Raw genomic sequence first — 27,054 nt, forward strand, 5'->3', positions numbered from 1 at the left:
AGCCCACTAGGTGGAGCAGGGGGTACAGCTGGCTTCAGAGCAGGCACCGACCCAAGCTACAGGACTCAAGGCTAAAATAAAATGGAGTAGGAAATTAGAACAGTGATTGGCCAGCTTTAAGCTTAGCTGTTAATATACCTGAGCAAAAGTGGTGACAAGAGCTTGAAAGCCACTGGTGTATGATTAACTGCTCATGTGTGTTTTGAAGTTAAGGGAGTATTGTAGTTTATATGCTGGAGTTAGGTTGTTATACTGATTCGGTTCAAAATACTGCAGAAACTTATGAAAATTACTTTAAATGTCTTTTAGAATCTTACATTCCTGAGTTTTCACTGGCTTTTAAAAGAAATTCAGTCTGCTAAAGCTTCTATGTCCACACTGATGTGGATATTAATAGACAGGGAGCTGCTTCTATAGCCAAGTGCATCTCACTGTTTGCAAAGCAGTCAATCTAAAGTTTTCTCAGTAAAACACCTCTTTTGCAGTAACTGAGCAAGAAGTTGGATTTTGGGCTTGATTTTGTGTAGAAGTTTCTGGTATATATTCTTGATTGTTTGAGTTTCAGCCTATGTGAGGAATGTCCTGGCATGTGGTTGTCTTTATATTAAATGTTGTAGCAGAATGTTTAAAGAGTTTTGGTTTTTTTAAGTTTTGTTTTGGGTTTTGGTAATAAATTGCAGGGATTTTGTGTGCCTGAGACATAGTGCAAACTTAAACAGTCCAGAAGTGTCAGGGATAAGACTGTTGCTGCTGCATGTGTTGATACTTGCTATCAACAGAGCATTCTTGACAGCTAAATTATCTTCATAATTTCAACTGCCCTACTTATTAAACTGAGATCTAGAACTGTAGTTCACAGTGTAAGAGCTACTTGAACATGATGGTCTTGTCAAGGGGTTGAATTTTTCATTTGTCTTACAAATTAGTTTTCTGTGCTGATTTGATATGCAGGCCTTACCACTTCCAGGTTAAACACTTGTTTGATAGCTTAGTCCCCTTTGCAGTCCTCGAATGATGTATGTGCTCTTTGGTAACTACTTAGGAGGTCATGAGGTCCTTCTGGAGCTATATCTTAACTTTGGTGTGGGACCTGCATTAAAGAGTAGAGCCAGATGAAAGCTGTCCAAGGAGAGTCTTCAGACAATCCTGGTGCCAGGAAGAGCTTGTTAATGAGCTGGATCTCTGTCCTGGCTTGTGTAGGAAGAACTTGTAATTCCTCTTGAAGGCATCACACTGGTTGGATTTGCCATTCTAGCAGGTCTGTTTCTCTTTCTCCCCCTCAGGCTTATCAGGAGTTTGAGGCAGAGGACAACATACAGATGAAGGGTGTTCCAAACTTGGTAAAAGCCATCAGACTTGGGAGGTAAGCTCTGACTTTCGAACAGGCAGGGTGGGCAGCTTGGCTGCCTAGTTCCTCATAATGCTGTCAGGAGACAGAAGCTCCAGTTTCTCTAGTTTACTATTACATTTAATATCCTATTTTTAGGCTTAATTGGTTTTGTGTGAGAGAACTTTGATCAGGATTGGTATCTCAGGTCATTAAAGGTGTTAGAACATTGGCAGTGCTGGAGAAGTTTGCACTAGGCCTTGGAGATGGAGTTTGTGGAGATGTTCCAGGGGCATGCCTTCTCATCAGCCTACAAGCACTGGAATATTTGCATTTTATGCTTATACTTATGATGCTTGAAGACCTTTGTATTTTTTCCACATAAGCTTCTAGGAGTGAGTAGTGCAACTTTTTTGTTGCATGTTATATTTTGCATGTGTATTATCTTAAACAATGTAATCTTGCAATGTAAGATCTTCCTTGTTGTGACAAGGCTTTGTAATGGCTTTGTAAAGACACATTGCAACAGAGACAATGGATACTTTTGCTTTTAGGATATATAATCAAACTAATTTTATCATCCACCCATAAGGATTTGACATCTTAGTGGAAAAAAGTCTGAGACTGAAATATCAGAGGAACTTTTTGTATTGTTACTTAAGTCTGATAGGAACTACATCTGGTTGGCACTTGGCAGGCTCAGCATGTGGCAGGCAGTGCCAGTACACGACTCCATTCCTCTTGGGATGTTATCAGGGCCAGACTTCCACTCTTTTCTATGTTGGTGTATTAAAATGGAACTGGCAACAATTCAGTTTAAAAGGTGTTTCTGGATGCCAGTGAAAGGCATTTTGCCTTCCTATTTAGTTTCCTGTTACTGCTGATGGGAATGTTCCTTTAATAGTGACTTAAGTTTCTCAGAGTTTTTGGGGTGAGAATCTGGTGATCTTCCTCAAAATTCTTCTGACTCTGTGATCAAGTTGGTGGTGATTTCTGATCCTTGGGGAATATCTGATCTCTTGCACAATTTTTAATTGAAAAAATAAGGTGTATTCTGTTGGGGTTTTTTTGGGCAAGCTCTTATCATGATGGGAGGCATATTTTGGGTAGAATAGATTTTTGGTGCTATATCTCATCCTGCTGGCATTGGGAAAACCATTTCTGAGGACTGTTGGTGTGGTGTCTGTTGAGGGTTTGTAACTTAGTGTACATCCTCTTCTGGCTGAAACTTCTACCTCTAGCAGTGTAATATACTGCACAGCTGGAAATGACTTCCAGAAGAAAGTGCTTAATATCATTTATATCATCTTCTGGGCCCTTAATAGTTTTAACCTTTGTTCTTAATGAAAACAGTGGTCAGATCTCATGGAGATATCCCCCTTGACTGTGCAGCATCACTAGCCATGTACATTTGTCTTCAATGACTTGATTCAAGGAACTATTTATTATAACTGGGCCATTAAAGTTTAAAAACATTTTAAAGCTTTTCTTTCTTCAGAGATAGAAAAAGTGGTGTGCTTCTTTATGGAACCTCAACATCTGTGCAAGTGTGTGTTGTATCTGTAACAGTGGGGAATGCTTTCCTGAAGGCTTGTTTTGGGCAGCTGCAAAGGAGGGTGTTGGTAACACCTGGTGTAGTGTTAATCTTCATTAAATGTACTGTTGAATACTTTCCCAGAATCCACTTGCAAAATTCATCCCTGGAGTTGGCTACACTGTCTAAACACAAACTCACTGAACAATGTTGGGTGCATCACCCTGGTTTTTGTGGGCGTTCTGGGCAAGGCTGAATTGAACCATGACTTCACCACCCAGCAGTGGGGGAGGCTCCTTGGACACTGTTTGTTGGAGAGGGAGCTGATTTCTGCAAATACAAGGTCCATCAGTCATACAGTTTGCACTTTCTGATCTCCTGTTTTCCCAAAGAAGGTTTAGCACAGTGGAAGGGTTACAATTGAGATCCTGTGGGATCTGTGGTACACAGCCTGGGCACAGTGTGCTCACATGAGAGCTGCTGAGTATTTCTGATGGGCAGCTGTTTAACATCTCATAACTCATGACTAAGATGATAATCAGGCAAAGATAGTGCATAAAATATGGTCTGTCACATCACAGCTTTGTTAATTATAAGTTCTGACTCTTGCTTCTGTAATGTCTTACCAAAGGCTTCCATAAAACTGCACTTCAAATGTTCAAGGAGACTTAAAACACCTTGTGCCTCAAAACAAATGGAACCCTTCTATTTAGTAGTGTTCTGCATTGCATAAATATGTATTTTTTTGATGCATACATTGTGCTGTAAAATACATTTTTCTCTATGTTGTGTTACAGATACTTGTGCCTCCCCTGCTGCTATTTGATCCAAAGAGCTTTTGTTCCATTTGATAACAGGGCAGAAATGGAAGCATTAGATCTGGCAATGGTATAAATATTACTTGATGTAATATTTTGGCCATATATTTGTAGGTGGACTGCAAAAGGTTGTATCAAGGAGCGTAATGTTCTTATAAGAGCAAGATTAGATCAGTAGTGCAGAATGTTTATACAGATCTGAGTGAGTAGACAGTTATATATGTTGGTTTCAGCATTTGACTTGGGCAAAGAGTTTTTTTCATTGAAATATGATGAAATACTGTGCCAAAATGCAGATATGTAGATCAAAAAGAAATGATATATGAAGAATTAATTTTCAGGATACCCAGCTGGCAACACAAAAGTATGCAAAGAGCAGAGAAGGTCTTGGCATTTGTCTTCAGATAATGTGTGGCTGGCTGTGGCTCTCTGGAAACATGGAACTATAAATTTGAACTTTCCCAGGGATGTTTAAACATAGCAACTAGAATAAGCTCAGTTACACAATTAGATACATGTGCTTATGTCACATAAATATTGTGTTCAAAAATACCTGAATAAAAAGATGCAATTCACATCTAAGCAGCAAAAATGTTTTGTTTTTGAATGACAGAATAAGTTGTGTGTAGAAGGTTCTGAATTGTGTTACTTTTCCTGCAAATTAATTGCATTAGGATATCAGTTTGTTTCTGCTCAGTTTCATCTGAGCTGAAGCACAGCACAGATGAACTGAGCTGCTCAGTTGGTTTCATCTCCCTCTAATAAGAACTTACTGTTTAAAGTTCTCCTAAATCTGCTAGATATATTTTTAATTTCTTGGAATACCTACAGAAGTATTCAAATGTTTTCTCTCTTTAAATTTATTTCCATAATGCTCAGTGAAGTGTGAATGAATGCCAGCAGAAACCTTAATTTCTGTACCACATAGGGCTTGAACCTGTTTTAACAGATACCTTTCCTATGTTTGTCCTGGTTAAACACCTCTGGAAATTGTGTGGATGTTTTTTAGGGAACTTATTTAGGACCTTAGCTGGAGCACATGGTTTCATCTGTGATTGAGTGACATGGTTTCTGCCTCTTCTGCAGTTTCCTTGTGAAACAATCTGGATTGGGGTGAGCAGTAAGCTGGCCTTGAACAGAAAAATCCTCTCTCACTGGCCTAGCAATCAGCAGGGGAAAATAGGACTTGGGCTCTTTAGGGGAATGCAAATTGCAATATTGTGGTGCTGTTGATGACTTAGAAAGCTCAGTGATAAGACCTTAAAAACATAAACACTGACGTACTTTTTATCCTGCTTTGTGCTATTCACTTCTAGGAATACTTTGATCTGTTTGCTTAGTCCCAGGCAAGTCAGTCTCACTTACTAGAACTCTGGATTTAATTTTAATTATTTTATTTTTTCTTCCAGTTAGCAGACTTGAGGAGCGGGAGGCAGAACTCAAGAAGGAATACAATGCACTTCATTCAAGACATACAGAGGTAGGTTGTTGCATCAAGGTGATTTTTGTGTATCTGTAAAAATGTATATCCGTGGAAAACCTTGTCTTGTGAGCAATTGGAAAAAATATTGAACATTTTGGTTTGTACACTGAGTTGTAACCAGGCTTCATTTGGTGATGTAGTTTTTCTCATTCACATCTGAGTGACTATTTCTCAATGTTTGATTACGCATCTGTCATTTTAGTTGGATGTCTTTCTCTTCCAACTACTGACCTGATCCATGTCCTTCACAATACCTACCTTTCAGCCCTCCCTGTTTGTGGCTGCCTTTGCTGGAGTTTACTGCCTAGCAAAGGTGTTGGCTCAGCATCCCAGGGAAAGTCACCCATTTTCAATCCTAATGGACCAAGACCTACTGAAGCTAGTCACCTTGGTGAGTTCTAGCAGAGATGTGAAGCAGAGAGCTGAATCAATTCCTCTCCACAGTGTGTGTGTTATGGTGAGAGCTGGGAGTTCTCCTTGGAGCTCAACCTGCCAGAGACAGGGTCTGCATTGCAGTTCCAGCACCAACCTGCCCAGCAATGAAGTGTCTGCAGCTGCAGAGATAGCAGGGCTGCCCTGGGTGGGGAGAGCTCTGGGGACAGGCTTTACCCTCCATCACCCTTCTTGTTAAATCAGTGTCTGTCTTGCTGCTCTCTGGAGAGGGTGGTAGGCTGCTTGGTGTGAGTGCAGGATATCCCATTAAGCCTCCTTCCCACTAAGACTTGGGCTAACTGGCTTGATTTTAAATGGATTAGGCTATAAGAACCTGAGCAGTTGAGATGTCAGATTGGAAGGTGGGGTGTAGTGGGTAGTGAAGAGAGTAAAATATTTGGTCAGAACAGAATGGCTGGAATGGCCTGAACATGTTGTGACTTCTGTGCTCTGGTTCCTTGTCTTTCCTGTGCTTGCAGTGGGTTTTGATCTTGTGCTGATCATGCTCTGCTCTAATACTCAGATGAGATGAGTGACAAAACAGTGTGCTGGAGTTCCTGAGGTGGAACTTCTGGAACCTAACTATGCAAAATCTTGTTTCCATCTTTCTCTGACTGTGAAGGACTAGATGAAGGAAGCAATTATACAGCCAAGGGCAGTGTGCTGGAAAGCAGAATGGTTTATGGTGGTCTAACATTAAAGTCTTCAAGTCTTTGCTCTTTGTATTAGAAAGGAATTCTGTCAATTGCCTCTTGTATCTGGTCTGTTTAATAGAATCTGGCTTGTTTTCATTCCTGGATAAAAGTAGGCCTGTCTGCTCTTTATAGCTGTGAGGGGCTTTTTTGCCTTTGCTGCTGGGATGATGCACTGCTGCTGATGCCTCTTTCAGAGCAAACCATTCAGAGTGGTTTTGCCTGGTGAGTAGGAGGTAAAGGATCTTACTTTCTTTTTCCTGCAGAGCTAAAGAACATAACTTTATAACTATGACACTGGCTTTTTAAAGACTTGGCTAAGGCTTTTATGTTTATTACTCATTTGGGAAACTGAGGCAAAGCAATACTTGAGATCTCCTGGAGAATTGACTAATACCTGTGGCCTCTCTCTGCACAGGTTTCCAAACTAAACCTCTTTTTGCTCTATTTAAGGAAGTTATTCTTTTTCTCCTTTGGGAAACACTAGGCTGAGGTGGTTCAATATCTTTCCCTGACACACAGAATATGGGCTTAGTTTAATGAAGCATAATTGGGCCATGGAAGTTTCTCAGTGTTCTGCACTGATACAATGTGACAGAACAGTGAGCCTGGCTCTGGCATTGGGAATGGACTTTGTCAGGTTCATTAGGATAAACATATCTCTAGCAAGTCCCTGGGCAGGGGACAGGAAGACAAGGCTAGTGGAGTTGTCTGTTTACAATTATAGTTAAGCATGGGCAGCTGTCACATTGTCTGTGAGAGTAGACTTTGGATATCAGTTCAAGCAAGCAGTTTTTCTAAAGCCTTATGCTGAGCATTAACAGCTTGATCTATAAAACCTGGATGTAACATCTTTACCTACTAATGTATCTGCCAGCAACACCATCTTGTGCGTGGATAAAGATGCATCAAGCTTTCCAGTGGGAATGGTGCTTTTACTTAGGTGTGAAACTCACCACAAACCCTGAAAGGAAAAAAAGGTACTTACATGGAAGTATGCTTAGGACTTTGATACTGAATCAAGGAAATTCTATAAATATCTGTTACCTCAATAAATATAGATTATTTGGTACAGAGACAGATCTATATGCACACAATTGGGTGCACATTCCCAAAGGGAGGACCTGCTTGTGCCCAGCCTGATTGGATCTGCAGGATAAGCAGTGGGGTCTATAGCACTGAGACTGGTCTGACAGCCAAATAATTACTAAAACCTGTCTGGGGGAGCTAAAGCAGTGACACAAAAAGGAAGGAGGTGCGAAAGAGCAAGGAAGGTATAAAGGAGATGCTCTCAGCCTGATTAAGGCAAAGGTGCAGGTAACAACATCCCCAACGTGGCATATCCATATTTGTTTGTGACAAGTGCCAGGCTTGTATGCACTGGGAGTGGTTTTATTTGTAAGGGTAGAAATTGAAATGAGTGCCAGGATGTTCATTGTCTTTTACTGAGTGCTGAAGTTTAAGATGTAGAAAAACCTTGTAACACTTCTGCAGTTGTAAGACTTGTCATGTGCCCTATAAGGAAACCAATCTGAGTACTTTTATGAGGTGGGAAGACATTGCATTCAAAGGGAATTGATTTCATGTTCACTCTGTAATTTGTTCAAAGGCATGCTGTAGTTGATTTGTATATGTGCCTTAAAATCATTAACACTTGAACTGTGAATTGCTGTTAACTAAGGTAATTCTTCCAAGTTCTGAGTCTACCTTTAATCTCCTAAGCTAATCAAAATTGAGCAATGTGTTCAATTGCAACAATGCTGAATGAAGTGCTCTGTGTTTGTGATGTGTATTCCTAGGAACAACTGGTTGCATTCAAAATACTTGTGGACTTCATGGGCAGCAGAACAAATTGTCCATAGTGAAAGGTTATGGATGACTAAATATTCACTGCACCTTGTATTGAAGATGGGTAGACACAGTCAATTATTTATCAGTCAACCAGCATAACTTCAGTAAGAATCGTGCTGAGTGGAGAGCAATTCAATCCATTTAACTCTATTTTAAAATTGTCAGTAATAATAAAACCTTTTTATTTCAATGGTGGAATAATCTCAAAACAGCAGAACTTCTAATCATATTTTGAGCCCTCAGAATTCTAGTGCATTAATTCATTACAGGTTTTTGGATCAGAATGGCATTTCATGGATATGCCAAGGCTTGAGGGTCGTTTAGATTGAAAAGATTTTTGAGTGTCATCTGGTTCAAATCCCAGTGGTTTTGGAGTGAGTCTTCAAAGTTTTATTGCAGATGAGCAGTTAGAGTGGGCTTACTTCTCAAGAAGCTGCAAAGAAGCTGCAGTATTTATTACTTTAACCTTCAAATTAAGTTTGTGGAAGTTGGGAATTCACACACCATTTCTTATTACTCTACAGCACCAGCTGTGGAGCTCTCCCATCCCATGGGAAGGAAGGGTTAGGAACTCTTTTCCTTGAAGACACTGTTCCAGTATTGTGAACTCTTATCCTTGGGACCCTGGTTGAGGCAGATAGTGGGCTTTACATGATGGTACTACTGTTGTGAATTTTTGGACACCACAGGCGCATATAGCCTGGATCTGTGGAGAAATTGCTGTATAGCCCATGCACATAGAACCTTATGATTCTGTGAATCTTCAGTTGCCATGCATCACTGCACATTCTGGTTTTAATTTTATTTTTTGGTTCCTATAGCTTATATGCATTGTGCTCAAGTATGTGATCTACAGATTTGCAAGTTTTATTATCAGCTTCATTTTCAGCTGCAGAACAATAGAAACTGAACAGTCCTTTAAATTGACTTGCCCTCCAGCCTCTGTTGATAATAAACGTGATGAGACATTTTGGTAAACAAAAGAACAGACTGAGAGGAGAGAGTAGGTTAAAACCATGTCCTTTGCAAAACATGAAAGTTGTGTGTGTTTTACTAACCCTATTATTTTTTTCCTATGTGTTAGTAGTTCCTTGGAGAGGTACTAGACACTCATCTTCTGTTCACTGTCTGAAAACACAGCAGTTGTTCTATTTAAAATTTAACTTTGAGAAACCAATTGGTGTACTGAAAATGGGAGTTTTTGTAGGCAGGTCAGTAACATCTTCCTCCTGTGATGAGGGAATATATGAACAGAATGTGGGATAGTCTAATGTGCATTTCAAAGTTATACACTCTTGGGGATCATTCTCCCTCCCCCCCTCGCCCCCCAAATTCCTTAACTAGCTGCCTTATAATTAATTTGTGTTAAACTATGCAAAGGAACAAGCAGAACACCTATTTCTGGCTGCTTGGTTAAAATGGAAAAAAACAAATGTGCATGGTTGAAGGTGGAGCTTTCAGTCCTTTTGTGCCTTTTGTTTGTCTCTGTGTGTGAGCAAGCATTAAAAACCGGAAAACAAATGGGATGGGCTGGTGAAAAACTGCTTTTTGTTGGAGGATAAATGTTTAAGCTTTTGACAGCAGTCCAAGTATATTATATAATGTTTCTCTGAAAATAGCATGATATTTTGTTCTGGTCTGAATTATATTTATTAGTTCAGGTGAATGCTGGAAAAACCAACATCTGTATGTAACCATCACTTAACATAAGTTACTGATTTGTAGAATATCCATCAGTCAGGATGTCTTAAGCCAGTTTGTTTGATCAGAAAAATCTGAAACTAAGAATATTTATTCCTGTGTAGCTAATGCTGGCAAATGGCATTTGAGGAGAAGCTGAAACTAGCAGAAGTTGGTGGCATCTGAAGGTTAAACTTGGATACATCAAACCTGTCTTGAGAGTAACTTGTAAATGTAGGTTTCCAGGTCCTGCTGAGTTCTGTACTCATGGGTGCAGCTCATGTGTGCAGCTGCCCCAAAAGAAAACTTTATATAAACTGGTTGTACAAATGCCTGGAAAATCACTAGTCTGAAGTGTTTGTGTACCCTCTGTAGAATAGCAGAAGAAATTACAGCTTTGAAGAATAGTCTGCTTGTTTGCGTGTTTTCCTAGAGGAAGCTGTTAAGATGTGACCTGAATATGTCTCAGGAAAAAAAAGTACATTAAATTCCTCTTCAGTACACCTGTGATTTTTCTTCCTTTATTGTTCTTAGAGCCCTATTCATCTGTGAATGTGAACCTTGGAAGTGCTAAAAATACCAAATTGTGCATAGGCTTCTCAGGCTTTCCCAGTTTTAAGTTCAGAGATGTGTGTCCAAATGAAGCCCTTGGAATGATGCAGTGATACCTCATCCTTCTTCCCATGCGTGTCCTGGATCAGTTACATGCTGAGAGCAGCATCCTTTGGCCATGAGAGTTGGGGCTCATTAAACAAGTCATGACTGTAGGAATACCATGTTGGCCTGTGCTTGTCATTTGTGAGAAAGAAAGAGCAGACAGAACTCGTCTTGAGTGCTAAAAATCCACAGCCACTCTGTCCTTTTAATGAGATGTCAGCCTAGATAATTTAAAACCAAACTTCCCTTGTAGAAAATACAGAAAGCTTAAGTTTGTATTTTAGAAGAAAAAAGAAGCGGGGACTTCATATTTCTGCCTACAGAAATAATCTGATTATTAGCCTGTGGATTCAGAGTCTTTAAAATTTGAGGAGCATATTGTCTGACCTTCACAGTACTTTGCAATTAGGCCTATCGTGCCTATTATGCATAATGTAAAAAATGCTAATATCTGTTGGACATAGAGGTCTCAGACTCCAAAATGGATTTGGAGGTTTCAGACTCCAAAATGGTAATTCTTTTCCAAACTCATGTTTGAAATATTGCATGCACTTTCTTTACCCTTAGGATGTTTCCTGTACATGAATGTACAAGGAAGTTCTCTAATATTTTTAATTTATTATGGACTTCTCTTCTGGTTTGTGGTTTTACACTCTGTCTAATTTTTCTTCTTTCTTTATTTCTTTAATATCTCTAAATGCTTGTACTATTTAGCATTACAGGGGGAGAATATATTGGTCAAGAACTATACAGTTGTAGTACAAGTAAATGTTACTAAATATTTCTTACTATTTCTGTCCTTTTAAACAGATGATACACAATTATATGGAGCACTTGGAAAGAACCAAACTTCATCAGCTAACAGGGGGAGATCAGCTAGAATCCACAACACATAGTAGAATTAGGTAAGCTATTTATTGCTCTCACCCTGAAATGAGAAAAAAAATTCAGTTCATTTGTGTTTGCAAGACTTTGTTCTTTAATCCTACAACAACAGTTCGGCTGAATCAGAAAGATTTGTTGTATGATTGGAATGTGGTAAGAGAACAGCGTAGAAATCAGTAGAAAGAGGCTTTTGCTGTTGTGTGGCCAAGCGTTGAGATATACTTCATAGATTAATTAGCCTTAAACAATTTGAGCTTTATGGGGTGTTTGTGTTGGGGCAGGCAGGGAAAATGTCAGTGACTGTCCCAGCATGGCCGCGGTCTAGCTGCGTCTTTGTGTGCATGCATGGTACCTGCTTGTCCTCAGGGCTTGCTGGGAATAGATTATGCAGATTTGGGAGCTTTGGAATCTATGAACCCTTGGTGGAAGGAGGGAGAAGCACTCTCGGGCTGGCTGTGCTTCTGCGCTACTGCATTGATGCTGCGAGGAGCGGCAAGGGGGAGGAGGGTGGTGATGTCATTACTTTGGAGCTGCTGCAGAAGAGTGGAATGCTGCTGCTGCTGCTGCTGATGGCATTGTTTTTGTGGTGGCGGCCGAATGACAGACTATTCCTACAAAGATCCCCCCTTGGCCCCTGCGTAGCCTTCTTGGAGCCGGCATTCCACCATGCCAGCGCAGCGCCATGAATCCGGGCTGCATGCTGCTGTTTGTGTTTGGCTTCGTTGGCGGGGCGGTGGTCATTAACTCAGCCATCCTGGTGTCGCTTTCTGTTCTGCTGCTTGTGCACTTTTCCATTTCCACTGGGGTGCCAGCTCTGACGCAGAACCTCCCGAGGATCCTCAGGTACTCCAACCCACTGAACCCTGTCTTTGTGTGCTTTCACTGCTCCCCTGCTTTCTGTTCTCCTGCTTTTTCAAACAGGGACAAATTAGAGAAGTAAATTATGTATAAATGTCAGGTTTTGTTGTAAATGTGTCTATATATGGAGATACAATCTATTTTTTATCATTGCCTTTTATTTAAGGTTGCTGTATGTATCTTTTCTGTGCAAAGCTTTAGCATCAGTTTATTATAACCTGCTGCAAAAGCTGCAGTGTTAATGTCAGGGATAAAGCTCACGTTCATTGTATTGTCAGGTACTTGGCTGATCTTGTATAGCATAAATGTATGCAGTCCAAAGCTTTCTACTATTAAACTGCACCTGTTTTAATAAAAAGGCTTATGTAAGATCAGTTAATTGATATTAAAACCACAGTAATTAATTGATCATGTTATTTTCAAGAAATCTGATTATTGGTTGGTGGGGGGAAAAAAAATCTTTCATTATTTAAGCATTAGCGCTCTTAAAGTGTATTCACTATTGTTCAGCCAAATGTTGCCCTCTCCTCTGTTTCAGTACTTGTATGGCAAGTTGCCAGCTGTCTGTCCCCCTGGCTCAGGTTATGTTCTGTTTGTCCTATGTGCCTGGAGCAGTAGCAGACAGAAATGCTTTAGAATATTGTGGCCAAATGTAGCCTTGGCATCTTTTAATACTATAATTACAGATGGAAGATTTTTGAAATGCAGCTTTCTGGCCTGAAAACTTGACATGTTTTACCTGTGGTTATAAATTTAATGGTAAATTTTATTTTAAATGGGAAAAATGCTGGAAATTAGTGTTCTCTGAACACTAATGTTGTGAAATCACTAATGTGACTTTTTCCTCCTTAGTACTTGGTGCATGTAGATTTTGTATGGTAGTATGCTTTTAACTTGGGTCTGTGAGCACAGAAGTGTTGATCCAAAAATTAAAAGCAATCAATAGATTGAAAAAAAGCCAATTTATACCAATAGCAGATACAAAATTGAAAAAAAATTAAATATGAGGAAATAAAAGAAATTTCAATTGAAACTCTATAGATTGACCCAGTTAGTAAGGCTGTGTTTGTTTAAAAGGGTGAGAAACCCAAATCCAGAATAAATATTTCCCAACTCTAAAACCAAACAAAACTAAAACAGAACTTCATATTCAGTAACTTACAAGTTACTTTTAAGTTTTAAATAAGTCAGATGGTTTGAGCAATAGATTTTTTATTTTTTCTAATGTGCTTTTGCTCCCCTGAAATATTTAATGGATTTGAGAGGTTTGGGGAAGCTATGTTTTTTCCTGCCCTTCTAATTTGCTTTAGGAATTACATTAATTAAAATTCACTTTCTTAGTCTTTATTAATTTTAAAAAAGAGATAAAAATACAGGATGAAGGAATGTAATTGTAGAAGAATTTTTTGTACTTTTAAGCACTAGTCAGATTTTAGAACTGAGCATCTAAATGTTCTGAAGGCTCCTGCAATGCTTCAGTGCATCACTTATTAGTTTAGGCTTTTAAAATACGAGTTTCCATTCTGTTCACTCTGGCATTTTCAGATATTTATTTTTTTGTGCACTGGGGAGGCAGAAGAGGTTCTCTGCTTTCTGCTTAACAAGCAGTGAAATAAATCGGAATTGCTTCAGTCTAATTGGATAATTTCTTTTAATGCAGACACTCACATAATAAGCTTCATTTCCAAAACAGCCTCTTTTGCAAACTTCATTTACTGTACAGCCTTGCAATGCACCTGACCTCTGTTCTAACACATCAAAATATGTTTATTATAAAGGTTTTTTCAAACTAATCTGGAAAAAAAAGTGATGCCAGGTGTAAACTGCTTAAACTTTTTTTTTTGAGGATTGCAAAGCAGATCAGCTTTGTGGCATGTCCTACAATATGGAAATGTGCTGAACCCTCTGTGTTAGGCCAGGCCTCTCACAATGCAGCTCTATCAACCACTGAAGGGCAGCTTTTCTACCTCCTTTTTGTTCCTGCACTTCTTATCCACTGAAATGGTCTCAGCCCTTCTTTTGACATAATCTCAGCTTCTGTGGCCTGTCTTTTGTTTCTCACATGCCCGAGACTTGTGGGAAATCGAAAGCAAAGCAGGACCTGTTACAATAGTGGGAAATCTTGGAATCCACTGTGGGGTTTCTCATTCCAGCAGTTGCAGATGCTGGAACATTGTCTGATGTTTTGAATTTTGTAACCCAGACTGATTTTGCTTTACTTACCTTGTTGCCTGCTTTGTGTTAAGCTACTGCACAATTAATGACTTAATTTGGACTAATATTTCTGAAAGAACATAAAAATAAAATAGAATAGGTCCAATGTGAGGATTAGGTACAAAGGTTTTTATGACAAGGAGTGTCTTTGTACACCTGGACTGGAAAGGTTCATGCCAGTTCAAATTGTTTGCTGTTTGAACATTGTGATTTTAACAATGTGAAATTTACCAAAGGGAGTTTACTGATTAATTGGTAAATAAAATCCCTTCTTCACTGACTTTTCTTCAAAGTAAATAAACAAAATCAAAAATCTGTCCGAAAATGCTTAGCTTTTGCTTTTCAGCACACCTTGCCATATATTTGTATGTATTTTATATGAAGATACTAATTCTGCCTAGGTTATGTTTTAATCTGTGAAGGGCCTTGTGGAAGAAAGCACATGTGGTTGTGTCTTGACTTTTTATACTGCTAAAATGTGAACACTATGCCATCATGTGTGCACACTTTTATCTTCTCCGTCTACTACGCTTAAAGCTGTGCTAGTTGATTATAGTAATTTTTTCCTGCATTACATTGTTTTGCCTGAACAAACACTTTGCTTATCTCAGTTCTAGGCCTGGCTGATATTTTTCCTTTTCAGGGCTGGCCACAGTATCCTATGAATGGCATTGTGCACAATGGTTTTGTCTCTTGCTAGCAGGAAGAATGAATCCTTTTGTTCACTGAGCACACTACTGAGTGGGGATTTTTTGTTTCTTTTGAGGGTTACTACGTAACCCTTTGGAATTTCCAAATGGTATTTGCCATAGGGAAGTAGAAAGAGTGAAGGAGTGAAAATTTGGGATGAAATAATTTGCTTTGCTGGCACAAGCTTTTGTGCAGCTTTAGGGTGAAGTAGAGTGTTGGAACTGATCTTGGGTAAAACTACACAATTTTTAGCTAAGCCAGTTGTAACATTGGTAATTCCCTGACCCAGTTCTTTTTCTTATGCAAATCCATTTCTGTGATCTTCAGGAATAAAATACCCAATGATTTAAGAAGAGTTGCTTGAGGCTTATTGTTTACAATTTTGCAAATGTTTCAGTTGATGATTTAGCTGTTTGCTGTTGTAGAAATTGTGGTTATATCTTGGAGAAAAAGGTGCAAAATAGAATTTTTAATAGTGGCCACTGAAGACTATTTTCAATCTGAAGTAAGGAAACACTTTTGTCTTACACTTCTATTGAACAGGTGTTTCATTTTCATAAAACTTTAGCTGTAGTGTAAATCAATAACTGCTACTTAAAGTCATGGAATTGACTTGGCAGTTGTGAAGTGAGGAATTATTGGGTGCTGTGACATAGTCTGAGTGTGCTGCACTGCGCATTTAATGGAGCAGTGTCTGGATGTTTGAACCTGGAGTTTCACCACTTCCCTGCTGATTTCAGAGGCCGCAGGAGAATAAGCTGTGGGACATCTGAAATGGCTGATGAACCCTGCATGTCTTTCCAACAGGAAGGAGCGTCCAATATCCCTGGGCATCTTCCCATTACCTGCAGGAGATGCTCTCCTCACGCCCGAGGCTCAGAGGGACGTGGCAGAAACACCTGCAGCAGAGCACTGGAAATTCCATGAGCTGAGCCAACCACGGTCCCACACCAGCCTCAAGGTGAGTGCAGCCAGACTGCCTTGTGTGGCAGCAAAAACTCCCTGAACAGATGGTAGGGAGGGGTTTTGTTTGTGGTTTTTTTTGTTTTGGTTTGGTTTTTTTTTGGTTTGTTTTTTTACATCTTTGGGAGGATGGAAGAAACCAAAAAGATACCAAATAGAAAGAGGGGAAGTAAACACCTAAAACATCTCTGTATAAGCCAATATGTTGCTCACGCTTGTGAACTTTGAGGGAACTTTTCTTTGTACAAGAAACCAAGTGTTGGGGGCATTTTCCAAATAAGTGATAACATAGGTTAGTTCTCCTTTTGTTCTCAGTAGTGGGTCTTTTCTTTCTGACAAAGGACCCTTTCCAAAGGTTCCAACTTGTTTTTCCACACTATATATGTTACTAGGTAATAGGAACTGTCTAATTAGCTTTATTAATGCTGATTTAGAAGGAAAGCTTTGGTTACTACCTGGGCAGTGCTCTTCCTGCAGCCTCTGCCTACTACCAGCTCTCTGGTGCAGGTAGACCACAGAGCTGAGAATGACCTAAATTAGTCTGTGAGCATGATTTCCCTTACTTGTAGCCTGGCTATAATTCCTGCAGTTGTTCTATGTTCCAAGGGTGAGAGGGTGGAATAAAACAATCTACAGGAGTGGAGGAATGGGGAGTGGTGTTGGAGTGGGATGAGTCTGGCAGTCTAGGGTGCCCTCACAGCACAGCAGGAGGAAGATCTGCAGGGTGAAGAACTCCAGAATATGTAAATCCTCCCAATATATATTTCTTTGTGAAGTTTTTTGAAATGTACTGTTATTTTTGGAAAGGCATATAGCTGAGAGGAGTTTCCTCTTAAATGAACTTAATACTTGCCTAGCACAGGAATATTAACTGATCAGAACTACAGAAACTATTTGGAGGTAATAGGAACCCATTTATTTATCATGGAGGTCGTAAGAAGATAATGGGAAGAGTAAGTAGTGGTTAATTATAGGGATATCAAAGTGACAGTGTGAGTTTGCTTCTAAAAATTTTTCACTTAAAAAGAGTTCTAATCAGGAGGTTGGATCTTGAATATGTCCAATTCCCTTTGTTTTATGCTGTTAACATTAGTGAATTGGCAGATTTTAGGAAAGCTGACTGAAATATAATTTACGTACAATAAAGACGAGTTATGACTAGGAGTAGATGGAGATGAGGAAGAAAGGAAAGCTTCTGATTCCATCTTTCCCCTCAGAAAATTGGCTAATCCATATTGTCAAAATAGGCTTCTTGGTATAATTCTTCTAAAAATAATGCACCTCTAAAATGAGAATTCACAAAGTAGCACAAACTGTAGTTGTTCTAATCTATTTATTCAGAATAAGTACCTTGAGTCCAAAGCAACATCTTTACTTTGTAGCTATGAATGTAAAGTACTTCTGAATTGAACCTGTTGAATAACCTGATATATTGAACTCAAAACCAGCATTTGAAATTTTTTTCTCTAATATTTTTCTTCTGAATATTTTTAGCATCCAGTACAAGGCACAAACAAGATTCTGCTGCTTTCTAGCATCTATCTTCCATTTATGCCTGAACCTTTCCTTAATGGCCAGCGTTTCCTCCAAAACTATCGCAAATAGGGAGCAGATAGGCAGAGATGAAAAAACCTGTTATTCTGTAGCTTGTGCAATAGTGAGATTGCCAGATGATATTGTAAGATGAGACACAGTTGTGTACCAGTCATTCTTTTCTACTCATTCCTGCACAGCACTGCAGATGAGTTCCGATTTAATTATTGAATTTTTAAACTATTTTTTTTTCCAGGAGGTGTCTTTTGGCAACATGATGAAAAAAGTCAATTTTGCTAAGTCAGCACAGCGCTGAATTTCAGATGTTTAGTCTTTGAGATATTCCAATTAATTCAGTGTCATTTAATTAAATTACTTTTGCTTTTCTTTAGTTCTAGAACAAACATTTGTAATTTAATCTGTGTGGTTTCCAAGAGTAAGCTAAAAAAATACCATAGGTCATAAAGTCAAAAATATAAAATATATGGGGTGATTTGAAATTCCCTTAGGAAAAGGACCATTTTATTCCGTGTTTTTTCTTGTGCTGTCAAGCTATTTTCCTTGAGCTTTGTGTGTGAAAGTCAGTGATCGGTTTGTGCTGCATCAGTCAGTGGATGCTCTCGGAATACAAAGATGTAGAAATGTTTAAACAGAGCCAGCAACTCTGCTGAGGTTTTATTTCTCGTTTGTGTGAGCTCTGGTTGCCCTTGGTAAAGGGGCACCACTTCCTCCCTTCTGTATCTGCTCACTCGAGTATGAACCATTAGCCAATGCCTCAACTTCACCCATTCAGAAGGCAATTGGGTAAATTGCAGTGTTTTTTTCTTTTCTTTTCTTTCATTCCTCTAGAGGTGTCTGTATTTCTGAATACTTTTGACAGAAAACCAAATATTAATAATTGATTATTTTGCAATTTACGATAAAACAATGACAACTGTCAGTAATTGATAGGCAATGAGTGCTATATTTTTGTTTCTAGGGCTTGCAAATTCAATGTGGAGATGTTGCTACAGGATGCAAGCTTTATTTATTTATGCTTTCCTCCCTGTCCCCACACAAATAAAAATTTTGCCTTAATAAGTTCCAAAAGGAGAAATCTGTAAGTTACAACTTATAGGAATCTTATGCTAAGTACAAGTGAAACAGTGTACATCTACATGCAGGTCTCTTCTGTGTTTTTTTTAAATAACCTTAAAATTCAGTTCATTTCTTCCTCAAAAAGGCATGCAGTGATTTGTGCTTTGCAAAATCTAAACCTGTTTTGTTCTTGACAAGTTCAGTCACGTTCTCTTTAAAAAATGTCACAGACTTGTCCAGGAACCTTGCTTTCACCTGTGATTCCCAAACAAACTTTACAAGAACTTTTGATAAAATGTTACCATCCTGCCTCCATTTTGCATACAGCAGCCTCAAGTTTCATCTTTATTTTCCCCAACTAGATTCCTCTAATGGTGTGTCCAAGAAACTAATGGCCTAATCAGGCAAACTTGTTTTCCTCTCTGCAGTGGGCTGTTGTTCACTGTCATGTGCTGCTTGAGTCATAGATCAGACGTCTGATGTGGGTCTGGGCATGAATGGGCAGTAAAATGAATGAAGGAGATGAGAGAAGAGCTGAAAAAGGGCTGTTGGTATATTCAGCTAGTGGCCTCTGGTTGTGTCACACCCAATCCACTCTGCCCTCCCACATAGTGCTTGATGCAGCTCGGAGTGCTGGTCCCAGTCTGGAGTCCAGCAGCTGGATTAAGGCTGTAATTAATGTCATACTTACGGTCTTGATATTGTGTCACTGTGAATTGTTGCCAGGAATCAGTTTCTGAGGAGGAGCTGTTTACTGATGTTCCTTGGTTGATCTGAAATCTAACTGGACAAGTAGTTATCACAATTCTATGTTCCATTCCCAGTCTCAGCCAGTTCAGACTGGAAAGCACATAAAACTTGAGTGAAGTGCTTGCAAATATGGAAATGTTCAAGGCCAGGTTGGACAAGGCTGGGAACAACCTGGTCTAGTAGAAAGTGTCCCTGCCCACAACAGGGTGTTGGAACAAAATTATCTTTAAGGTCCCTCCCAACCCATATTGTGCTTATGATGCTATGAATTACTACAGTTTTATATTAGTTAAATCCATATTTGCATCAGTTCTTCAGTGGCTGCTTTTTAAGGTACCATGTGTATTCAGAACCATTGATTTTTATAACAGCTTTGGGAAGATTAGGCAGTTTATTGTGCAGCTAGAAGGACTCTTAGAATGAGAACACTGCTTGTGTTTTGGAAGCCTTCACAGAAAAGTAGTGACTAAAATTATCAGCTGAGATCAAACATTGCTATTAAAAATAAACGCATTTTAATGTAATTATAATTGCCTTAACAAGAGTGAAACAGTCATAGGCTAAAGATGACTGTACTGGCTTAAAATATTATTTTTATTCATTTGTCTTTGCATTTGCATAATTTTCAGTAAAATACAGTGATTTTTTTTTGTCTGTTCCTTAGTTTATATGCCCAACTCTTCTAGTAACACTTTATGTTCATTTTTTACTGGTAATGGTGCAATTCTAGGATGAGCTCTCTGATGTTAGCCAAGCAGGCTCCAAATGTACTACGCCAGTATCCACAGCTGCTTCAGATGTTCCTGTGCTGCCTGCTGAAACCCCTCAAAAGGAAAATGTTGAAGGGCTTGCAAAGGACACAGACATGTCAAATGAGAAGCTGGATGTAAGCAAGAATATTGAAGTACAAGCAGCTCAAGAGACAAGAAATGTGTGCACTGGTGAGCTGCTTTAACTTCTTAATGTAGGGTTACTATGGACCTGATATTTGATCACTTAATTATTGTCTTTTGTTATGCCACAAATGAGAACGGGGGTTTTACTCAATATTTTAAGGAGTACAGAGAATTGGTCAGAGATAAGTCTGTTGTTTATTGGTGACTTTAGTCCTTTTTGCTTCAGAATCAGAATTATTTAAGACATTTCTTTGGCAGTAGAAAAGGCACAAAGAGTTGTGAAGTGTTGGACATCTTGGTTTCAATTACAGAAGTAGTAAGAAATAAGTGCTGTTGGATGGCTTGCATAAAATTTGGGAGAGACCTAGAAATTCCAGTGTCTGCACTAGAGTATCAAAATATGTGGGTCTTTTAATTTAATTATTTTGATAAGTCTGTACAGAAGTATCTGAAGTTAGTGATTGATTAGGAACTACTACATGTAGTTAATATGTCATGATGATTTTGTTTATGGGCATGTACCACTTGCTTTGCCCCAGGGGGAAATGAAAATGAAGAAAAATCTGAAGTTCAGGCAATTATTGAGTCAACTCCAGAGTTGGATATGGATAAAGATCTCAGTGGATATAAGGGGTCTAGGTAAGTTGTGTGTTGTGATTTGAGGAAGAAGACAAATTTTAGAAGGTTATTTAAAGATGCTGTGTATGGGGATTTTCCTTTTCTTGTCTTTAATTTTTGTGATGAGAAGGATAAAATTATCCTGTATGATAATTTTATGAATTATCATACAGGTGAATCTAAAGGGCGTAAGAAGAGCTTTGTGTGAAAGATGCCCTTTCTCTGACTGGAGGAATATTTTGATCTCCTACTATTCAGTTTTCTTGCATTCTTTTTATATTAAATATCTTCCAGTTTAGCTGAGCTGTCTGTTCTTCAGGCATTTGGTCTAAGTCCAAACCCAACTGAATTTCTGTAGGCCAAAACTTGATATGCTTTAATGTATTACAATCCTGTCCAGCTCAGTATCAGCAACTGCTTTAAGTTTGGGATCTTGATGGCAAAGCAGTATTTGAAAATAGAATCTAGAACTTGTAAGCCAACCGAAGGCTTGTGGGGCTTGTTTGAGGGGAAAAAATGAACTACTGGTGAAAAATACAGAGAAAGCTTTTCTGCATTGTAGCAGTGTTATCCCCCTGCTTTTTCATGTCTTGTTTAATTCTCTGCCCAGCACTCCCACCAAAGGCATCAAGAACAAAGCATTTGACCGTAACACAGAGTCACTCTTTGAAGAGCTGTCATCTGCTGGTTCTGGCCTAATTGGAGATGTGGATGAAGGTGCAGATTTACTGGGTAAGAAAGGTGCTGTATACAGAAATTTTCCTTTTTAGGAAGTGCTTAATTAGTCTTGCTGAATTTGTTATGCTTCATTTGCATTAAAATTGTTTGAGTAGCATTCTAAGGTAATCATTGGAATGCAAAACCAGCAAGTGTTTCTTGTTTCTCTCTGTATAACGATCTTAATCTTTTGGGGCACTTCCTACACTATTCTCAATTTCTTCCTGTACATTCTCTTACATAAGGATTTTTTTCTCGAGGAAGGATTTTTGTCTTGAACTGGTTTTAGGTAGTTTTATTCAGGTCGTGCCTTATCTGTAGTGGCCTGGCTTTGTCACCTCCTTAGAGATTTTAACTTGAAAGAGAATTGCAGCAAATGAAATGGTGGTAATTTGAGAATCAAACTGTTAATTGATAGGGGAGGGAAAACCCACATTCCTCCTTCCCCTAAGCAGCTTGTTGTTACTTTTGTGTTGACTGAAATAAATTTGAGTTTTGAGTTGACCAAGATTGAAAAGGTCATCAGAAGAATAATCTTTCTCTAAACAATATAGCAAGATATTTTTACTATGTAATTGTTCAGGCCTCATTTTGAAATAATGAAAGCTAGTACAATGAAATGTATAAAATGCAGATGCTACTCTCAGGTGCTTTCAGAATGAGTTGTGTGCAGAAAATTAGCAGCTTGTTTGCTTCTGTCCTCTGACCCTGCAAAAATACAGATTGTTAGGACTGTTAAAACTCCAGTGTGGAGTCTGTACTTCTGGTTGTTCAGTGTTCCTCCAGAAACTTATTTTATATCAAACAGGTGACATTTCTGCAGGTATTAGTCACTAGGAGTAATGAGCCTATCTCCAGTCTGAGATGGTTTTTCTTTGTTGTCACTCTGAGCAGTGAGGCTCTTCACATCCTTACTGCAACATACTCCATCTAAAACTCTTAGATGTCATTCCATTCTCACAGGGACAACTAATCACACATTTTGCATGCAAAAATACAGATACTGGAGAAGTATTAGCATGGAGCAACATCCATCCCTTAGTTGTGGTAAATTGATGAAAGAAATTAAACTATTGTCAGGATGTCCTGATCATAAAGCTTTGTTTTTCGTGGGCAAAAAATAGTATACTTTTTAGTATAACTTATTTAAGGTTTGTCAGTGAGTTTATTACCATTTTCTGTGTAAATCTATTGCTGGAAACACCAGTGTGTGCACACTAAGCCTAGGATTATACCTGCATTTGTTATGCAGAATATGTTGGTCTGAAAATTTTATTTTAGAATCGTAATTTCTCTTTGAGAACAACCATAGTTAAATATCTGAAAAGCCACATCTGCATCCAGGATAGTCTGTGTGTTTAAAGCATTTGGACCTGTTCTAAGTGAGCATTAAACTTCAGTATAGAGTTGTTTAAAAATAGTTAATTGGGCTTCTCTAATCTGTTTTCTCTTGGGCTGCATACCCAGGGGAATATTCTGGTGTGTATGCTTCTTTTTTCAAAAGATATTTGAAATCTGTTGCTTCTCCAGTTAGGCATTCTTGGCTGCTGCTCTCATACAATACGTTCTCTGCATTTTTTCCCTGCTTGGTAACTTTTTTTTTGCTGTTGCACCCTGGCTTTCTAGTTTTTGTTCTTGCATTATAAAAGATCCTGAAACCTGTTGTACATGATCCTACATACTTTTATCTGTGAATATTGAAAGTGTTTAAAAGGCAATAGCAACTTGAATAAAATCTCTTGATGGCTGTAGTATAGGGGATTTCTCCAGATATTGATAAATTAACTATGGTTGATCTAAGTTACTTCAGTAAATATCATTTACTTTTAATCCAAAACCTAGAGCGGGAAATGTCAAAAGAGGGAACTTTGACTTGCATGTCTATTTATAGATACCTTTTCTTCTTTATTCAAATCTCTTTCAAGTCTTCTGCTGCCAAAGCTGCTTAGAAGATTGTTTTCCTAAAGTATTTAAAAAGCCTCCACCATTAATATACCTTTTTCCTTCATTATGTTAATCTTGAATTAACATAATTTCTGCTGTTATCTGTATCATAATTATTTTGCTGTGAAAGATGCAAAATAATTATTCTCTCCTGAAATTATCTTTTTTTAAATTCTGAAAATTATATTAGGTATGCAAAAAATAGGGTAAGAAATTAATTTTCAGAAATTTAAGTAACACTGAAGTAGTTACTTGAAAAGTTATATTCACTTTTCTCCATCAGAGCATATTAATTGGAAACTTCTGAATGGCTTAGAATTTCTTCCAAGGACTGTGCTTCTAAATTATTTCACAGACAATGAGAGACTTTTATTAAGTTACTGATTTTTATAAGAGGTTTAACCAATGGAAATGGTTGTGACCAACTTAAATTATTCCACATCGGTCTTCTGTATAAATCTTGCTTCTAATCACATCACATTCCACTTCAGATTTTTGGTGGTGGCTTTGTTTTAATTCGCTCTTACTTCCTAAGTCTTAATCTTTTATTTCACCTTGATCATATTTCACCTCATATGAAATGTTTCTTGTTCTTGTTTTTGCTCTACATGGAATGCATGGGCTTTAAAGACCATAATTTCTTTGGTAAGGTATCATTTGCTCTGGGGAAATCTGCAGGGCTTTCACAATCTGAACTTTATTCAGCATGTCTTGTGTCTATAACTGATACACTTTGGTATATACCAATCTATTTATAAAAGATCAAAATCGATAATGATAATGGTGTAAAAGGCAGTTAAACATTTTAAACTGAACATTTTGTGGTCTAATACTTCTGCAACATATGCTGTGTTTGCTTTTTGACTTGTACTGTAACTTCTAAATATACAGAGTAGCAGCACTGGCCTATGCTTAGGTAGGGGATGTCTTTGGGCTTTTTTAATTGAAGTTAGGCTGGGAGAAAGTGGGAGGGAAGGCTAATTGTGGAAGGTAGGTTGGACCTGAAACTTCAGATAGCTCACAGTTCTTCTGACAGCTTTGTCATACGTAAAATTCATTTTACTTTAGACAATGGCAAAACATATAAGTTTTATAAAAACATCCATTTTATTTGCTAATTTAATCTGTTTGTTTCCTTTGGAAAGGAATGGGGCGTGAGGTTGAAAACCTTATTTTGGAAAACACTCAGCTGCTGGAGACAAAGTAAGTGAGAATGTTTATGTAAAAAGTACTGACTTTATTTCTCTTATTTCGTTATATCTTCAGTATCCTGATACAGAATTGAAACTATACAAATGTGCTCTCAGTTCTCAGAATCATGGGGGTGTGAGTATTTTGAATTTGTAAGTGTATTGTGTATTTGTCTGAGTTGATCTTCTTCTAGAAATTAAGAACTTAATGAGAAAAATCTGCTTTTATCCTTGTAAGACTCCAAGAAATGCAGTGCTGTGTCCTGATGAGATCAGCTCCCTGTCAGAAACACAGCTTTAAGTACAGAGGCAAATCCACTGGAGCACTATTGAGGGAAAATCAGCTAACAATTTATCAGTACTTTTTTCTAATAGAGAGAATGTGAATGTGTCTGAATGTTGGAGATTTGGGAGGAGATGATTTGATTTCTAAGAAAGCTGTATCTTTTTACAGCAGCTCTGTGTAAGAAATGTGTAGATCTTAAAAAATAAAACCAGGCTGAAGCTGAGCTGTGAGACCATGGCCATCTTTATAACCATATATTTTCAATGCTTGTGTAGAAATGCACTGAATGTGGTGAAGAATGATTTAATAGCAAAGGTGGATGAACTGACCTGTGAAAAGGATGTACTACAAGGTGAATTAGAAGCTATAAAACAAGCAAAGCAAAAGCTTGAAGAGAAGAATAAAGAACTGGAAGAGGAGCTTAGAAAGTAAGTTTAATTCCATGGTTATTAAAAAAAAAAAGAAGAAAAACCCTACTGTGGTATTTATTGCAGCTGTTTTTTATTTTCTATTTAGAGCTCGTGCAGAAGCAGAAGAAGCAAGACAGAAGGCTAAAGAGGATGATGATGTAGGTGTATATGTCTGGTTTTGTGTGTGTAATTCAATGGGACATTAATTAGAAGTCTGTGTGTTACTGAAACTTAATGCTTAATAAGTAGTGGTAAAGTTCCTCCCTGTATAGAAATGACAGATCTAAAGAGCACAAGTAAACTTAAATTGACAGTGATTAGTTTGCTTGCTCTCTGTCCACTGTTATTACACTCTTTTTTTGAAGAGCTATTTTTATTCACATTGTATTGCATACAAAGGATGGGAGGAAGGTAAACTCAGATTTTCAAAGCCCCAAACTATTTGAAATCTGGAATTGTGCCCTAGCCTGGCTGTTATCAGGAGGCAGAGGGTGGCTCTGCAGAGCCCTGTGGTGCACCTTTGTCCCTGCCACGTTTAACTTGTGTTCCCAGAGCGATGTCCCCACGGCGCAGCGGAAACGCTTCACACGTGTGGAAATGGCCCGAGTGCTGATGGAGAGGAACCAGTACAAGGAGAGGCTGATGGAGCTGCAGGAGGCTGTCCGATGGACTGAGATGATAAGGTGAAAAAGCTCTTCTAGAATCTTCGACAGAGCTCCTTGTGACTTTTAGATGCTGGGTGATCTGGTCAGCAGGTTCACTGCCTTCTGCTTGTTTTCCTCGTGCCCATGAGGATCATTGTTTTTAAGTTAAGGGGATATAATTTGTCAGAATGGTTCTTGGTGAGACCTCAGTGAAGATGTGTTACTTCTTATGATGTGAAATACACACATTTTTTAGGGATACTTATTCTGGAACAGTTACAAAAGTTGGTAATTGTAAATAGCATTAATCTGGTGGGCATTAAAAATTACTCTGTGTGTACACATGCCTTGTGCTGTCAAAATAGGAATAATGTCTTCAGACTGAGCATAATTCCTTTGGAAAGACTTGAGTTGTTCAGGATAAAACAGTTTAAAGTTGTGCAAGGCGTGTTTAATATAAGCAATAAAGGTGGTGATTTGGTCTCATTTGCATCCTGAATGTTCAGGTGTTTAGAAGGTATGGTTTGGAAAACGTTTTCTGCCTCAGACCAACTCATCCTTGTCCCTGACCACAGGTACCAGAGGCTGTGGTGCTGCCTGCTGGCCATGGACAGCAGTGACATTTAATTGTTCCCATTGAGCTCATGCCTGTGACCCTTTAGAGGGAAAAATGTACATTCCCAACAGCCATGGCTTGTTCTTCTGTAGCTAACATCTGCTGTAGAAATCCTCTTCTATCTCTAATCTATATCTATGGGAATATTTTATCAATTATTTACTGATGTATTGAAGATTAATAGACTTTAAAACAAAAAACAATCGTTAAAATATTAAATAGGGGGCAGAATAATTTAAAATGGTTTGCTGCTTTCTTCAAGCTTTTTTCATTACAAAGTGTTATGCAG

The 27,054-nt window shown here is 38.4% G+C and overlaps 1 protein-coding gene across 6 annotated transcripts in view; it reads left to right on the top strand.

The window, feature by feature from the left end:
- The window catches only part of SPAG9 (sperm associated antigen 9), a 59,883-nt gene that overhangs the window by 12,421 nt on the left and 20,408 nt on the right, over window positions 1-27,054 (top strand). For 3 of the 6 annotated variants that reach the window (XM_050981240.1, XM_030231064.2, XM_050981241.1), the window contains exons 3-12: window positions 5,089-5,159; window positions 11,285-11,379; window positions 15,929-16,082; window positions 20,175-20,385; window positions 20,880-20,979; window positions 21,569-21,699; window positions 24,765-24,822; window positions 25,371-25,523; window positions 25,612-25,663; window positions 26,058-26,188. In XM_050981240.1, the coding sequence (XP_050837197.1) occupies window positions 5,089-5,159; window positions 11,285-11,379; window positions 15,929-16,082; window positions 20,175-20,385; window positions 20,880-20,979; window positions 21,569-21,699; window positions 24,765-24,822; window positions 25,371-25,523; window positions 25,612-25,663; window positions 26,058-26,188 (1,156 nt within the window). Of the gene's footprint in view, window positions 1-1,319; window positions 1,364-5,088; window positions 5,160-11,284; window positions 11,380-15,928; window positions 16,083-20,174; window positions 20,386-20,879; window positions 20,980-21,568; window positions 21,700-24,764; window positions 24,823-25,370; window positions 25,524-25,611; window positions 25,664-26,057; window positions 26,189-27,054 lie in introns of those variants that run through there. The other 3 variants (XM_030231065.2, XM_030231067.2, XM_050981242.1) reach the window with 2 other exon arrangements.

This window comes from Serinus canaria, chromosome 18, assembly GCF_022539315.1.
Source record: "Serinus canaria isolate serCan28SL12 chromosome 18, serCan2020, whole genome shotgun sequence".
NCBI classification, from domain to species: domain Eukaryota; kingdom Metazoa; phylum Chordata; class Aves; order Passeriformes; family Fringillidae; genus Serinus; species Serinus canaria.